The 17,910-nt window shown below is 36.6% G+C and overlaps 1 protein-coding gene and 1 non-coding gene across 2 annotated transcripts; one reads left to right on the plus strand and one right to left on the minus strand.

The window, feature by feature from the left end:
- The first annotated feature begins 5,909 nt into the window (after window positions 1–5,909).
- On the plus strand, window positions 5,910–9,582 carry LOC149391503 (alcohol dehydrogenase-like 2). The gene is made up of 10 exons (XM_089620175.1): window positions 5,910–6,010; window positions 6,091–6,230; window positions 6,309–6,355; window positions 6,481–6,806; window positions 7,729–7,811; window positions 8,111–8,186; window positions 8,262–8,329; window positions 8,420–8,515; window positions 9,088–9,249; window positions 9,360–9,582. Exons 1-10 carry the CDS (start codon window positions 5,965–5,967, stop codon window positions 9,477–9,479), a joined length of 1,164 nt encoding a protein of 387 aa, XP_089476301.1. The 5' UTR covers window positions 5,910–5,964; the 3' UTR covers window positions 9,480–9,582.
- Window positions 9,583–14,760: 5,178 nt separating this feature from the next.
- Window positions 14,761–14,867, minus strand: LOC149391504 (small nucleolar RNA R71). Its single transcript, XR_016300414.1, has one exon. It is a non-coding gene; the product is annotated as a small nucleolar RNA R71 (small nucleolar RNA).
- Window positions 14,868–17,910: the final 3,043 nt, after the last annotated feature.

Below are 17,910 nucleotides of genomic sequence, written 5' to 3' on the forward strand. Positions count from 1 at the left end.
ATCATTTAGTAATCTAATTCATCACAGTCCTTCACATATGATGCTAGCAAAAGATTGCATCTTTTCTTATATGCTGCTTCAAACTACCATATGTGAACACATTTATTTCCCGACTTTGTCCCTTTTATGCCTAAAGCTACTTTTATGTATAAAATGATATAGATGTTTGCTCCTATGTTGATCTCAGATGGAGTTTTCATGATTCGACTTACCATGCTCACTACGAATCTTATGTCAGGCGGGTGTGAGTGAGTTAGATTCGCTTTCCAACTAGTTATTGGTATCTTTCTTTGTTCACAGAGACCTCGAATCGTTCGAGGGGGGAATTTTGATGAGTATCAACGAGTTTTTTTTATTAAGTTCTTGGTGTATATCCTTTGACAGGTAGTGATATCCTTTTGAGGTTAAGCTACAACCATTCCAATGAAATATCTCAAGTTTTCAAGAGGATTAACTTCAAACTCTAACAATAGCATCATTTTAAGATTTTCTATACCATCAAAGTCACCATTTTTCTATGAAGATATCATTAACATGTATGCTCAAAGTGTTGTGCTTTTGGATGGCTTAGAGTTTAGGGTTTGAAGAGTTTCATGCATGGAGATTGAAATCACCAGCTCGTATTTTTTTTTTTGTTAGGTAGTATTGTAGGGAATATTGCACAAGGAATGGTATTATAGTAATGAACTAAATATTACTATTAAACGAAAATATAAAGTCATAATCAATGATAGAAAAAATTAGTTGCAAACCTTTATAAGCAACAATATTCAACTTATCCATAACACTCTGCGTTAATTGAGATTATATATCTACATCTGATGTGAAAAAGATATAAGTCTCGGGTGAAGCGCTTAAACTGGTCAGGGATTAGTCTATACCCGGGTAGCTAGACATGAAATCACATATGTAACTCATTGTAGATTGGATCTGACAAGTGGGAGCATTCTGTATAGGGTACCATTTATGGTTAAGTACATCGTTTAAGCGATCGTTACGATGTGACGTATCATAATCACAAATGATGGTCATAGTATGCATCAACCTAAATCTTGAGGTGTTCTTGGAAAATCAAGGTTATATACTCGGCTCTTTGATTAATTTGTTTACATCTATAATGATGCTTATATACTTATGTTTTGGGAGACCGGGGTCTTAACAGTGATTGAAGGAAAACATCAAAAGTTGAATCCAGCTCTTAATAAAAAGAGTCAATATTCACTCACCTGATAGCTGAATCCAGAATCGATCGATTGTTGACATCTTTGTGATATGAACATCAAATGAATCTTTCGCTAGTGTATCAGTGGTATAATGGTATATTTGACCCTCAGGGTAGATATTTACGTACTGACTATATCAATGAACACTCATCTTTAAGGATCAAATGAATATAATTCTGATAACTTCGAGAGGTTCAGTCGTGAGATTTTAGTGGAATATCACCAATATTTGATAAAGCAAAAGAAGCGAGGTAACAATGTCTAAGCTTCCACTCGTGTTCATCTAGCTTTGAGTAATTAGGTCCATAGTCCCCGAGTTAGCTCTGGTAAAATGAGTTAGAATACTCTTTTAGTAAATATGTGAATTTAACTACCCACTCACTACTGCAATTTGGTTGCAATATCTTCCACATTCGTAATAAAGAACTTTACGAATAAGTTATTAATTGTTAAGTAATTTCGGAATATCACTCATATTTACATAGGCCCGAAAAGGGCAATTTAAATCAGACTACAAGGTCCAATGAGACTTGTGGTAGGCGTGTACATCAATGTACATGACCCTTGAATTTGTTTGATCAAAGCCCAATTGGACTAAGGCTTTTCTCAAATAGAAAATAAAGATTATACATTAAATATGATCCGATTTCGTGAATATTTAATATAGTAAATATTTATTAGAGTATCACAGAGATATTCTCTACTATTCTAATTATAGACTAGTATATTTTATAGTGAGGAAAAAATAATATATTAATTATATTATTTAATGAGATATCATTGAGATATTCTATATTATTCAGTACCCTGAATAATATATTCTAATATGATAAGTAAATAAATGATAGATATGATATGAATATTTTATTTATTTAAGTATCTTGGAGATTTTGATTTATTATATTCATATAATAAATATCTCATATTAATTAGAATAAGATCAAATCAAATCAGAAAAGTACATATTCTATTTGGCTAAGCTAGAATGCGCTATAAAGGGCTTGGGGTGCGGAAAAATTTCCCAACTCAGTGCATTCCTCACTTGGAATTATCACTTCTCCCTATCCTATTGGTGTGGTCGAATTTTTCTCTCTCCTGGCTTGAGAAAATTCGTCCATGCCTCTTTTCAAAGATTGAAAGAATTATTCTGACACCTCGTTGGAATAATTAGTGATAAAGAGTTTTCCCACGCTTTGGTTCTATCTCGTTAGGAGAAACGGATTGGAAGACTTGGTGTTGATCCAACACGAAGAACGCGAGGAACCCGAAGGACACAAAGAATGCGAGGAACACGAAGATTCTCCATCGGCGTAGAAAATCAAATAGCAGGAAATCAAGTAAGTGATGTTTTTTTTTATCTCGTTACGTCTTAAGGTTGTTTTGTTAGCAGCACCTTCATCTAGATTTGTTAGTTTTACCCGAGAGCTAAAACGACTACTAGAGTTAAACCCAAAAGTGTTTTTTGAATTAAAATTGTTTTGAATTCATCTTTCCGCATTAAATACAAAAATGTTACGATTTTTTCAGGTAATTTTTCCGTTACGAGCTTCATGAACTCTTACCAAAAGTTTTAAGAGAATTTTTGTAAAGATATAAAGAAAATCACCAACAAAAATTACTCCTTACGGGTTAATTACGGTTCCCATATATCGAACAAAAATGATCGTTTTGATACTTCTTAATGGGTAACCAATCTCTTTACCCTAAAATATTCTCACAAATGCGTTATAGAAAAATACACGAACAATCTTAATCTTTAACGTAAACAATAATTACTATGATACTCAAAATTATTGAACAACAACATATTTAATTTTTGGGCAATCAAAATCAACAGAATACCATAAGAGGATTTCAGATTACATACCTTTTGGCTGAACTACAAATTATCCCCGCTCCTAGCATTCCGAATCTCCTTGCTTCTTGCGCCAGGCTTCCAGTATTCTTCAGATCTTTTGGTTGCTCCTTGCTCCTTTGGATCTTTGGATCTTCATGTTCTATGATTCCTCGGCTACTTCTTGCTCTAGGATCGTCGATTCTTTGGTTGTTCGGGCTGATCGATACTGTAGTCTTCAAAGATGTTATCTCCGGAAGGATAGAGACTAAGGTGTTGACCAACCCTTTACTCACTAATAGAACGAACGAGGTGTTCGAACTATTTTTTCGTTTCTAGGATTTGAACTTGAGAAATTACGAGGAAATGGAAAGAAAAAACATTCGACCACAATCAAAGGGAGGATGTGTGCCGATTTTTTCTACTCCTTTTAGAGTTGGAATTGCTTCTATTTATTGCGTTTTCAGATAATCAAATCTCTAACCGAATCTCATATTAGATAAGTATTTATTTAGGAATAAAATATTTAATAAATAATATATTTGTCTCCTGAACTATAACATTTGTTACAATGTGCCCTCGTAATATAGTAACTCGATTTTTACACCTCAATATCATATGATGTGTGTCAGTGTAGTGTCAAATGGGGTTTGGGCGGTACCCCTGCGGAGCTAAAGGACTTTCTAGCGGATCATGGACCAGAACATCGGAGAGATTAAAGCAAATGCTGCCGAGGAATTGCTCATGAGGCAAGTCCGCACTGAGATCTCTAGCGTCGCGCTATTGGTCTAGCCTGTTGTGGCCGAGCGTGAAGACCTACTGCCACTCCGGCGAGTCCGGCGCCGCCGCGGCAGCCATCACCGCCAGATTGGATTTTTTGAAGTGGTTCGAGATCCGTATCACCACCGGCGCCGACATCACCGCAGCCATCTCGTAGGGGCTCTTGCTCGGAGAGATTCTGCGAGCCTTGCCGATCTTGATGAACAAGTACTACACCGGCTCCACCAGATCGAAAGGCCGAGTCCTCTCCGTCATCAACGCGGCGGCGACATATCGTCTCTAAATCATTCCGACGAGAGAAACTAATTTGGGGCAATTTTTATGGTTCTGAAAAACTAATTTGGGGTTGGAATTTAATTGTTTATGTAAAACAATGAGAGTTTGGAAAGAAAAGATTTGGGTTTGAATTGGCTGAGTGTTGAAGAAGAAGAAGAAGGAGACTGTGGCGGATCCAAACTCGGAAGGAGGGGGGGGCCAAAACTGAATTTAGGCTGAAAAAAAAAAAAAATTTAAGCCCAAATTTTTTGGAGGGGGGGGGGGGGGGGGGGCGCTCAGGCCTGTTTTTTTTTTTTTTAATTTTTTTTGTATGTATGTAAACGTAAAATTGCTGAGGTGATGGTGGTGTTTATCTTTATTTTATTTTATTAACGAATATATTGTTTTATTGTGACGTAAGGGTAGTCACGTAATTTAAGTTATTTTGTGTCCCACGTGATAAAAACGTGTATAACTATCTGCCATATTGCTCTTAAAATAGACATAAAAAGTGTAATGACACAAAAAAATGACATTGAGGAACAAACATGTCGATTCTATATTACATGGAGCAAGTTGTATGAGTGCTGTAAGTTTTTTGGCCGCCTACCTCATATGGCCATCTTGAATTTTTTATTTTCAGCTTGCCCAATAAAAAAATAAATTATATTGTTATTTCTACCATGAATAATTATTTATACTATAATTAATTCGCCAAAAACTATTTTACGAATTAAAAACATTTTTACGATTAAAATGTGACTGTGAGTATGAGATCATTTATCTAATTATTACAAGCATCTCTATCCATATTATCATAGTTATCTTGGGGACTATGGACCTAGTAACTTAAGCTCTTAGGAATCCGAATAAACAGACGACATCTCTATTTTCTCTTATTCATTCGATTTGTCAATCTCAGCGTCACACCACAAGATGAACCGAGACTGCACTCTTCTTATTACTAGAATTATATTTTACTCGATGTTTATGAGCATCCATTGATATAGTCACTACATGATCTTCCAGGTTCAACCCGTAATGAGAAAGGTCAATAATTACCGTTATACCCTCCTCGTTACATATAAGCCTTAAGGACTGTTGCTTCCCTAGCGAAAGTCTCGACAATTTATCGGTTCTAAAATCAAAACTTAGGTGAGTGAACATTGACTCTCTTTCATGAAACTAGATTTTGTATATGTGAATCACATTCCACTCATATCATATCCCGAATTTTCAACACATAAGTATTTAGGCGTCTGTGTAGCCATGAACGAATGAGTCAAAGAACTCGTTAATACAACTTAAAAATATGTGACTACTTCATGATTTGAGTTATGTGTCGTAACAGTTACTTAAACGAGCATTTAATCTAAATTTAGCTTGATAGTATGCACCAATGTTATAGAATACTCTCGCTGAGTCTCAGTGATGAGCATTTCCATACATGAAAGCGTTTTTCCATGCAATAAAGCTGTTTGCAATACTGATAACGACAACAAAACGTCTGCGGTCTGACATATATTCGTCGCGTTGTCAAGTTGAAGTATTCTCAACTCGCGCTGTCAACTCAAATTTGCATAAAATTCCTGAATTTTCATTTCTCTTACCTGCATGCATATTGATTATGTAATAAAAACAAAAATAATTTAACGCCCGAGTTAATATATATTTCGCCACGATTATTAGTATACCCTGACCCTGTGAAGATGACACACACAAACGCTAAAAGACAAACACGATTATTTCGCGCAATCATGTTAATCAGCAATTATTCGGAAGCCCCAGCGCTCTTAGATCATCTCTCTCTCTCTCTCTCTCTCTCTCTCTCTCTCTCTCTCTCTCTCGCGCGCGCGCACGTAACTTCTTCATATGGATCAAAACAAGAGCAGCGAGAAATCTATCATACGATGCAAAGGTCTCTTTAATTTCCTTCGCCTATATCATATACTTTCTTAATTATTAATTTAAAAAAATTGGGTGGCGTGAATTTATCAGCGGCGATATGTAGAAACCCAGGAGAGGCACTAGTGATTGAGGAGATAGAAGTGGACCCACCTCACGCATGGGAAGTCAGGATCAAAATCCTCTGCACTACGCTCTGTCACACCGATCTTGGCGTCTGGAAATTAAAACATGTAATCAATCATTTATGAATTCAATAATTAATATCATCCATATCGTTGATATTATGTGTTAATAATTAAATTCCACAGGGACCTGTTTCAGTTTTCCCAAGAATCCTCGGTCACGAAGCTGTTGGGTACGTAACGTATATATATATATATATATATATATATATATATATATATATATATATATATATATATATATATGTATATCATAATTCATTTAAAATTATTATGATGATCAATAATATATATATAGTGAGGTTGAGAGCGTGGGAGAGAATGTGGAAGAGGTGAGAGAAGGGGACATAGTGGTGCCGGTTTTTCAGCCGAACTGCGAGGAATGCAGAGACTGCAAGTCGAAGAAGAGCAACGCTTGCTCTGCGTTTGGTGGGAACGTTTCGGCGGACATGCCTAGGGACGGGACGAGCAGGTTTCGGGACGGAAACGGCCGAGTGGTTCACCACTTCTTGGGCGTTTCGAGCTTCTCCGAATACACCGTTGTCGACGTCACTCACGTCGTCAATATCGCATCTCGTATCCCCGTCGACAAGGCTTGCCTTCTCGGCTGCGGTGTTTCCACCGGTAAACCCCGACTTTTTCATTTTAAAAAAACTAAATAAATAATTAAATCTTTACCCAATTCCTCCGGTCTAAAATGTTTTTTATTATTTTTTTTTCAGGATTTATTAAACTGGTGTGAAACAGTCGTGTGTTTTTTTTTTATAAGTTTAAGACATTTAAACCTAAGAACTTAATCTAGCATGCTGATTGATAATAGAGACTATATATATAAACACTTTTCTCTGATTGCCAGGTCTTAATTTTTTTTTTTTAAACCAAAGTCTTTTTTTTTCATACCTTGACATTGGAGACTATTTTTGGACTGGACAATATGATTAAGAATAAACTATATTAAATATTAAATAATTAAATGATTACGTTAGTTAAATTATAACTCAATTATCCAAATATTAAAAATATAGTTCAATTATTTATGGAGTCACGGTATATGTAAATTATATTAGTTTTTTTAATTTTTTTTAATTTTTTTGTAATACTGGTCAATGGCGGACTTAGAATTCTTTTTTAGGGAGCCCAAAAAATAATTGGCTGTAAAGAAATAAAAAATAATTTGGCTGACTCAAACAAACATGAACCGTACGCTTGCGTATTCGTCCATAGGCCAAATTGGATATGTAATTATTGGAATAATTGTTGGAGACTCAAATGGTGAATATGCAATGCAAGCATGATAACTTATATCATGTTCTATATCTCCATGATCAAGGCACTGGATTGTGAATCCACCATACGCGGGTTCAATTCCCATCGTTCGCCCGGGACCATGGGACTATTATAAATTAGTAATCATATGCATAAATCTCTATATGATTAAAAATTATTTAATTCTGAATAATAATAATAATAATAATAATATTGTGGAAATGTATCTTTCTTTTTTTTTTCTTTTTTTTTTTTTTAAATTTATCGAAATTGTGGAAAGGTATCGGAGCGGCGTGGAAGGTAGCTGATGTGGAAAAAGGGTCAACTGTTGCCATCTTTGGACTCGGAACCGTTGGACTTGCGGTATTATTATTATAGTTGGGTTTTTATTTTGTTTTATATGATAGTAGTTAGTTAGCAGAAAAGTAGGTGATATTCAATCATTTTCAATATTTTTGTTAACATAAAAAAATTGATATTCAGTCCTTTTTTTTATTCAGTCCTTTTAATTTTTTTTGTTTACACAAAGAATTGATATTCAGTCCTTGTTTTATTTATTTAGTCTAATAGTATATATATATATTTTATACTAGTCTAATATAATTAGAAACTGGTCCTTCAAAAAACCATTATAAACTATAATTAACATACTATTTTATCAGGTTGCTGAGGGAGCGAAGCTTCGTGGAGCTTCAAAGATTATTGGTGTTGATTTAAACCCCGATAAGTTTGACTTGGGTAATTTTTGTAGAGTAAAATATACATTAATATTGCTTGGTTTAATTTAATTTAATTTTTCAAATTATTTGACAGGCAAGAAATTCGGGATCACTGATTTCGTTAACCCAGCAGCCACAGCTGGTGGCAAGTCAGTGAGCGAGGTTGGTATACTTTATTTATTTATAAATTCATACTGAATAAAATCCTTTATTATAAAATTGATTAGGTATTTGTGTTGGTTATTTGAAAAGGTCATCAGAGATTTAACTAATGGAGGCGCTGATTATTGCTTTGAGTGTATTGGCTTGGCATCTTTGATGCAAGAGGCCTTGAGTTCTTGCAGAGAGGTCTCTTTCTTATTATATTCTTTTATTTTAACACAAGTTTGTTTTTGTATACCATTTAATACATACCCAACTTTTCATCCTTTTTATTTTTTTTTATTATAGATGTCTTTATCCGCGAATGAAAAAGCATAACATACCCAACTCGTCGTAACGAACCACACAAAATAGATTATATCCTAAAGAATCTGGTTAATAAAAAAGGCTACACACATTTAATAAGTTGGTATATATTGATAAAGTTATTGGGCAATGATTGGTATAACTACTTATATTTTACAAAAACTCCAAAAAATTCGACGTACCAAATGATATTGTTTAAGAACTATTTGGTGGAATTTAGGGAGCTTTTATTTTTCTTGATCTTTAGAAGAACTTGAAAACGAAATCATGATGAAACAAAAAAGAAAAAGAAAAAAAAGAAGAAGATAAAGAAGTGAAAATTATGAGAAATTGGAAAAATTAGTAGTGTTATAGGTTTAATTGGGGCATTTAGCTAAATATAAATAATTAGTGGGCCAATCACTATAAAATCTCATATATATATATATATATACACACACATATAATGTCAGGGTTGGGGACAAACTGTGATACTGGGCGTGGAAATGAACGGATTGCCGGTGAATGTGAATAGTCATGAAATCCTGAGAGGCAGAACCCTCACCGGCTCATTGTTCGGAGGTGTCAAGCCTAAGACCGACATTCCCATCTTCGCCACCAAATACTTGAACAACGTACGCTTACTTAGTATATGCTAATTAAGGCAGTGTTTTTGTATGTTGAGATTATAAAATGTGGTGATTAGTTACAGTTGGTTATGAGTTATGGTGGCTGTGTGAAACAGGAACTTAATCTGGATGATTTCATAACGCACGAGGTGAGCTTCGAGGATATAAACAAGGCATTTGATTTGTTAGTTGAAGGAAAAAGCCTGCGGTGCATTATTTGGATGAACAAATGTTAGAATCCGAATGACATTGTCTCAAGCTGTCTCATTTGTTTATGTCATTTTATTTTGATATTGCATTTTTTTTTCAAGTGTTGAATATAAATTTTATTTTTCGAAATTATCGCTTCTAAGTAAAAGCCTTCAATCTTTGTGCTCAAATGAATAGATTGTATCATCGACGTCCTTGTACAATAGTTAATCACGAGTATTTTAAGAACGTATTTTTTTTTTAAAAAAAAGCTCTACATGTGATTTGTGGCCGGAAGGTTCGGTCGGAGTTCAAATTTGAGCGGACCATCTATTGAAATCTTCGGATATAAACGGAATTTTTGTGCTCGAAACATTTGAATTACGATGGATCGAATGATACCACGATGAGTTGCGGAATTCCCGCTGATGAATTGGACGAACGCCACAAGAACTTCGAGTACAAATTCTTGATAAGTTCAAGAGTTAAGAGAATCTTCTCTAATCTCACAAACACATTTTTATATAAAAAAAAAATTAAAATGTCCATACTAGAACTTACACACACTTATAAATTTTTAAAATGTTCATACTAGAACTTACACACACTTATAATACTCTACATGATAACCCCCAGACACAAATCTTATATACTCTAAATCAGTGGTCATAATACCAATTGAATGAAAAACAAATAACCACAAAAAAAAAAAAAAATTAAATGAAAAGAAACCCCCGCCCCAAGAATCTGAAGGCACACGTTCAGCCTCCACCTAAAGTAAATGAAAAGATTAAAGAAAACATCTCAAAAGACAACAAAACAAAAAGAAATAAATAGATTAAAAGAAAATAAAAGTCCACATTTATTGAGTATTGTCCATGTTCTTTAATCTTCACCTTCATTGCCCAACTCTTGGGATGCCTTTGTCAACATGTGCCTATAGCTGCGTCACCCAAATTTGAGCCACAAATTGCAAATGTTGGAATAAGGCCGGAAAAGAAGTTGTTGGACTTGAGTATATCTAACAAAAAATAATGCCAACCTTTGTCCTTCTCCATCGTGTTGTTACATTGAGGTTGACGTTTTGGTTCAGACAACTCTATTGTTCCTAGTGTTGTCTCTAGCATCGCCCAGAACATCTTTCGTCACTTTATGCCAGAAAACGACGTGCTCTCGCTCACAGTTTTTTTATTGTCCTCGTCCTGATGTGCGCCATCTGTCCTGGTGTCTAATCATAGGACATTCTCTTTTCTTGTTTCATCTAAAAGAGAATGTCATACCCTAAGAAAGGGTATCACACTTTACACTCCGAAATCATCTCTTCAAGAGAAAAGAGTGTGCGTTTGGTTCTCTAGGTTTTGGTTCTTTTCCGGCAAAGACAAACCTAGCGTTTTACAGTTGTTGCTGTTATTGTTATACATTGATACACTAAGAGAGTGTAAGAGTGAAAAGTGAGGGGAGCTCAAATCTAGGGGAGCCTAGTTTAGTAACACCATAGATAGCTTGGAGTTAGGAATAATGGAAGGTGATCCTCCATTGTATTCCGTCGTGTACTCATTTATTGTCTAGTGGAGTTACTCTTTTCATCGGGAAACATATCCCCCCATAGTAGGCATTTGAGGCCGAACTCGGTTACCACTCTTGGTGTCATTTACTTGCTTTTATTATCTGTTGCTTGTTATTCTTGCAGTTGTTCTTAACAACACATAACAAGACAGGTTATACAGTAGATCTGAACTTTCACATCGAAAAAAATTATTGGAGCCTTTTCCCCGTTGGCAAAATCAAACACGATTTGAGTCAATTTTAACAGTGGTTTTGAAGAAAAAATGAGAAATCAAACAAGGCATCATCACAATAGCTTCCTATATTGAATTATTGGTGAAAAAGTCTTCGACGACAACGACTTCCAACTTTGAGAGCAAATCATTGTTGGAATCGATCTAGGGTTTAAGAAAATAATTAACGCTTCGGGAAGCGGCGGAATTTTAAAAATTTTCTTTTACAAGTAAAACAGTTTTTACTAACCTAGACAAGTGCAAGTACATGTAATTAAAAACTAATATGAGCTAGAAGTTTACTAACCTTTCTTGAAGCTTGAACTTTGAAGAAGCTTTTGGAAAGTTTGCAACGCTCGTCTCCCCTCGCAGCACGTCTCTCTTTCTTTCCTCGGCACCTCGAGCAACCACGAAAGTTTCTATCACTAAATCACTCGAAATAAAGGAATTAGTGAGTTGACACTTTTAAACACTACGACTTAAGAACGAGTCTTGAAGTCGCAGAGCTAAACACTAGGTCGAGTGAGGACCTAGGTGCCAAAACAAGAAAAATCGAAAATAAACTAGAGAGAGAGAGAGAAGAGGGGCAGCAACCACAAGTTCTAGAGAGAGAAGCTCTCTATCTCTAACTTATGTGGAATGAATGAAAAGTGTGGAATGAGGCTCCTATTTATAGGAGAGGTCTCACCTTCAATAAGTTAGTTTCCTCTTCTATAGAATATCACATATTCATGAGCCTATTTCCCTTTTCCTTCATAGAGGTGCACGTCCAAGACAAAACAAGTAAGCCCTTGGATTTGTTTCCTGATTCATACACGAAAATATATTAATTATGTGCTTAATTGTTAATATTTATTCATACTATTTAAATATTTTCTTTGGTTCTCATTGATAATAATTTTCATTGGAAAATATTTAACTATTGTGTCTTAGTTCTATAAGTATTTAATTTGATACATTTTATTTCGTAGGACTAATTTATGATGGAGGCCAACAAGAGATTCCCTACTCTCCAATTAAGCGTGTGTGGCACACACCCAATTTTCTCTTTCATGTTCCACTGTAGGGTACAAAGCAATATCAAAATGATGGAGGTTCAAATTTGTGCACGTGATGGTATAGAAGCAAAGGCAAATGGAAAATAAAAGTCAATAAATTCAAATCATTGACGTGTGCAAGAAGATGACTCATGCAAGCAGCATCTCTCCATTCTCTCACTGCCGGGTGTACAGCATTCAACATAAAACCAATTACTTTCTGACATGTGGCAGACTTGAGCAAAGGACAATCAAAAGCCATCTTTTCCTTCCTTCGGCGTGTGGATTCGGAATCAGCTTCAAATATTACCCGATTACTTCTGAAATATTCTTTTTATGCGTATAATATTTACTTGCCATTTTATTTTAGTTTCCTTTTATTTTGCCACCTCTAAAACACTATAAATAAGAGGCTTTGGCTTAGTTTTTGGACACCATATATTTTATTCCGAAAATTAGTTAATTATTATAATTTTATTCTCTCATATTTTCTCTAGAATTTTGTGAGAATGAGTTGTGTTCTTGGCTAAGTTTCCATCAAGGCTAAGGGTGATCTCAATTGTGTAAGTTTACCTAACTGACTATGGTTCCACTTGTTGTGCTTGAATGTTTAATTTATTTATGAATCAAACTCTTTTCTCCTCTCATAAAATTATACTCTTTTATTTTTCATATGAATTTAGTCATGTTTGATTTATGTGATTTTTAGAGAGTATCAATTTCTTATAACACTTATTTCATTGCTTTTCTTTTATTACAATTCTGTCGATTCGATATATTGTAAGTTTAGGGATTGCCTATGAAATTTGTGAAAAGAATATTATTGTGTTAGACTAATTCTTTACTGCGTTATAATCACTTTGATATATCGTCGTTTTGGTTTAGTCAACGAGATTTCATTCACGGTTTTAATTGGAAGAGTTTGTTCTTAAATTAATACATGAGTTTTTTGGTTGATCTTAATGTTGATTTTCCGATTACTTGTTTGGGATGTGAAACTTGTAATTGAGTTATAAGTGTGGAACCGTATCGGTAATTGGTAAACGGAGCAATTGAGTAACCCGACGTCTTGTGTTTTCCTCTCATTGATTTTATAAACCTTTTAATCTCTAAAACAATCTTCTTCATTTTTATATTTCATTTACCACTTGACGTTTGGTTTTAGTTTTCATTTTCAGTTTTAGCCTCCTCGTGGATACGACTCCGCTTTCTTTGTGCTACCAACGACCGCTTAGCGATTGCACAATTTGGGCGTGATCAAATTTTGGCGCCGTTGCCGGGGAGGTGCGACAATTGAATTCTTGAATTAAACGACAAGAGGTAAATATTTTCTTTCATTTCTTTATTGACTTTTTGTTTTTTTTGTTCTTAAAAAAAAAAAATTAAAGAATAATAATAAAAATCTTCACGGTACTAGTATATTAGTTTTTTTTTACTGCAACCAAATTGTTCTCCAAGTTACTAATCTTAGGCTTTTATTATAGTTAGTTTTGTTAGTAGTTTCCTAATTTCTTTTCACGTTAGTATTCATTTTCATTCCTTTTCTTAGTTGACTTCTAATAATCTTTTATTTCTTTTTCCCTTTTAGTTTTATTCGTAGAATCTTCCTTTTATTTTAGTTAGATTTAGTTTTACTAACTTTAGTAATTTCTTTTAGACTCTTTTTACTAGGTTTTCAAAAATAAAAATAAAAAAAAACACTAAAAATTGACGGGTATATGCGTAGTGTGTGGTGGAAAATATTGAGATTTGTTCTGTCTAGAAAGACTGGTTGTTAAATAAGGTTTGCTTTGCAATCTCCTCCAAGCTAGCCTGGGAACCTCGGGGAGTTCTGTCTAGAAAGGCTTGGGTCTAAAGTGGGATCATAGTAACCTTTCCAGTTGGCCTGGGAACATTCTTAGTGCCCATTCATACTACTACATATTTATCCTCAAACAAAAAAAAATTAAAAAAAAAGAGAGAAGTGAATGACCCAATTTAGAGACGAACTAGGTCGTTTTGCCAAGAAACCCAACGAAGACCTTGATCATATTCAAGAAACACCTAAGTCTCTGTATCTCTCGTCAACTTCCACTTCTTCTTCTTCCCATCCATCTTCTCCAATCTCATTGCCAAACAATTTCTTCAACCCAATGGCACACATAGAGGACAATCATGTCAAAACCCTTAACGAGTACTTGCATCCGGCGCGAACAGCAGTCCCATCATGCATCATCTTCAATCCTAACGCGCCAAATCACGAGTTCAAGCCTGGCATGATCCAACTTCTGCCAACCTTTCATGGGCTAGAAAACGAGAATCCATATGTGCATGTTCGAGAATTCGAGGAGGCAGTGGCAACTTTCTATAGCCGCCCAGATGTCGCTAGCATCATGAGGTTGAAATTCTTCCCATTTTCCCTCAAGGACAAAGCGAAGAGCTGGTTATACTCTCTAAGACCAAAGTCTATTGGAACATGGGAGGAGATGACTACGTTGTTTTTCAACAAGTTTTTCCCCAACCATAAGACTAACGGTCTAAAGCGACAGATCTCAATGTTTAACCAGAAAGCCGATGAATCACTTCGCCAGGCTTGGGATAGATTTAAAGATCTGTTGAATATGTGCCCACACCATGGCTTTGAGAGTTGGCGCCTCGTGAGTTACTTCTATGATGGTCTTACTGGTGATGAACGCAAGTCAATCCAGTCTATGTGCAATGGACAATTCTTGAACAAAGATCCCGATGAAGCGATTGAGTACCTCAACGAGCTAGCTGAAATGACTGACGCTTGGACCGAGCCAAATCCCACTGAAAGCACTAATAGGTCCCGACCAGTTGGAGTATACCAATTAAAGGAGGAGGACAACCTTAAAGCCCAAGTTGAGAATTTGACTAGGCAATTGGAGGTCCTCAAGTCCCAAAACGGTAGAGGAATCCATTCGGTCGCACAAGCTGAAGTCCAAAATGCATGCTTTGTCTGTGGAGGCGTGGATCACCAACCTCAGGATTGTGCATCATATGCTGAAATGAGAGGGGTGTACGAGGAGCAATGTAATGCCCTTGGGAATTACAATAAACCTTATTCACCCTACTCTGAATCTTACAATCCTGGATGGAGGACCACCCAAATTTCAGTTGGAGGAACAATAACAATGCGCCATCACACGGAAACCAGTGGAAGCCCGACCAACAACAACAACCATCATCACGAGTGTACTCAGCACCTCAACAAGCGCAAGCACCACGAAGGCCCATCGAAGACACCTTGCACGCATTTATAGAGGCTCAAGGGAAAACAAACCAAAGGTTTGAGGCAATGATCACACAAGTGATGGAAGAGAACAAGGAGATCAAAAGCCAGGTCACCAACCTGATAAATACTTTGTCTGTTTCGGAGCGTGGCAAGCTTCCTTCACAAACACAGTCAACCTCGAAGGGTATTCATTTGGCACAAACCTCGGACTCCAAGGTCAAGGAGGTGAATGCCATCACTACTCGAGCTGGTACTGTAGTCGAGCCTCAACCAACAAAATCCACTACTTTCAAAAAGGACAATGGCTCAGAAAAGGAACCCGCAACGATTCAAGTGCAAGCCCCATTTCCACAAGCTCTAAAATCTCAAGGGAAAGCACTAGAGAATCAAGGTGAGATCCTCGAACATCTGCGACAAGTGAAGGTCAATCTTCCTCTGTTGGATGTGATCAAACAAGTTCCGGCTTATGCCAAAGTACTCAAGGATCTATGCACCGTAAAGCGGAGACACCACGTCAAGAAGACTGTGTTCTTAACAGAACAAGTGAGTGCGGTAATTGAGCAGAAAACACCGCCAAAGTACAAAGATCCTGGTTGTCCCACAATCTCATGCTACATTGGGACACAACTTTTTTGGCCAAGCACTACTAGACCTTGGCGCAAGCGTGAATCTCATGCCATACTCGATTTACTTGTGTCTCGGACTTGGGGATATCAAACCTACTTCTGTAGTGCTCCAACTGGCTGATAGATCTGTGAAGAAGCCTCGGGGTATAATAGAGGATGTCTTGGTTCAAATTGATAAATTTTACTACCCCGTGGATTTTCTGATCTTGGATACGCATTCTGTGGTTGACGTCGAGTCAAAAATTCCAATCATCTTGGGAAGGCCTTTTCTTGCAACAGCAAATGCCCTAATCAATTGTAGAAATGGCCTCATGAAGATGACTTTTGGAAACATGACTATGGAGGTTAACATCTTCAACATTTCAAAGCAACCACGGGATGAAGATGAGTCCGCCCACACCTACATGATAGACACACTCGTCGAAGAAACCAATCTTCTCAATGATTTCGAGTTTTTCGATCAAGAGGAGACACACAATGTTTCGGCGACAGTTGAAGACTCGCAAGATCGAAAAACTAAGTTCTGGCAACCACGCCTTGAAGAGCTACCACAAGAAAGAACAAAGCCAAAACCGTCAAATGAAGAGACCCCAAAACTCGAACTCGCTCAACTTCCCGAGGGTCTTAAACATGCATTTTTGGGAGTCGGTGATACTTTCCCTGTTATCATATCGTCTAAACTCAATGCTTCACAAGAGAAACATTTGATTAACACGTTACGTGAGCATAAAGAGGCGTTGGGATGGACGATCGCTGATATCAAAGGTATCAACCCTTTAATTTGCTCCCATCACATTCATCTCGAAGAAGGGGCTATACCAAGACGAGACCCACAACGAAGACTGAATCCCACAATGAAAGAGGTTGTCAAGAAAGAAGTCTTGAAGTTGTTGGATGCTGGTATCATATACCCAGTCTCGGATAGCAAATGGGTTAGCCCAACACAAGTTGTCCCCAAGAAATCAGGAGTCACAGTTGTTGAGAATGAAAAGGGGGCCCTTGTTCCAACAAAGGTCGTGACGGGTTGGCGTATGTGCATTGACTATTGAAAGCTTAACGCTGCTACCCGCAAGGACCACTTTCCACTTCCATTCATCGATCAGATTCTAGAGCGAGTCGCAGGTCATCCTTTCTATTGCTTTCTCGATGGTTATTCAGGCTACTATCAGATAGAGATTGCTTTAGAAGACCAGGATAAGACCACATTCACATGTCCTTTTGGAACATTTGCGTTTCGGCGTATGCCGTTTGGCCTCTGCAATGCCCCTGCCACATTTCAAAGGTGCATGATGAGTATGTTCAGCGACATGATCGAAAAATGTATGGAAGTATTCATGGATGACCTAACCGTCTTTGGAGATTCATTTGATGCATGCATATCCAACCTACGAGCTGTTCTTCAAAGGTGCATCGAGAAAGGTCTTGTGCTCAATTGGGAAAAGTGTCATTTCATGGTTTCATCTGGCATTGTTCTGGGGCACATTGTTTCTGAACGAGGAATTGAGGTTGATCAATCCAAAATTGAGCTCATTTCAAAGTTGCCGCCCCCAAAGACTGTCAAGGACATTCGTTCTTTTCTTGGGCATGCCAGATTCTATCGGAGGTTCATACAAAATTTTTCAACTATATCTCGACCACTATGCAACCTCTTAGAAAAGGAAGCCACGTTTGATTGGACACAACAATGTGAGGACGCATTTCGTACTCTCGTCGCCAAGCTGACTTCTGCCCCCATCATTCAGCCACCTGATTGGAACTTACCATTTGAGATTATGTGTGACGCAAGTAATTTTGCATTGGGG

Source organism: Urtica dioica, chromosome 7, assembly GCF_054948205.1.
Source record: "Urtica dioica subsp. dioica isolate 48M chromosome 7, U.dioica_male_clone48M_v1_H2, whole genome shotgun sequence".
Lineage (NCBI taxonomy): Eukaryota > Viridiplantae > Streptophyta > Magnoliopsida > Rosales > Urticaceae > Urtica > Urtica dioica.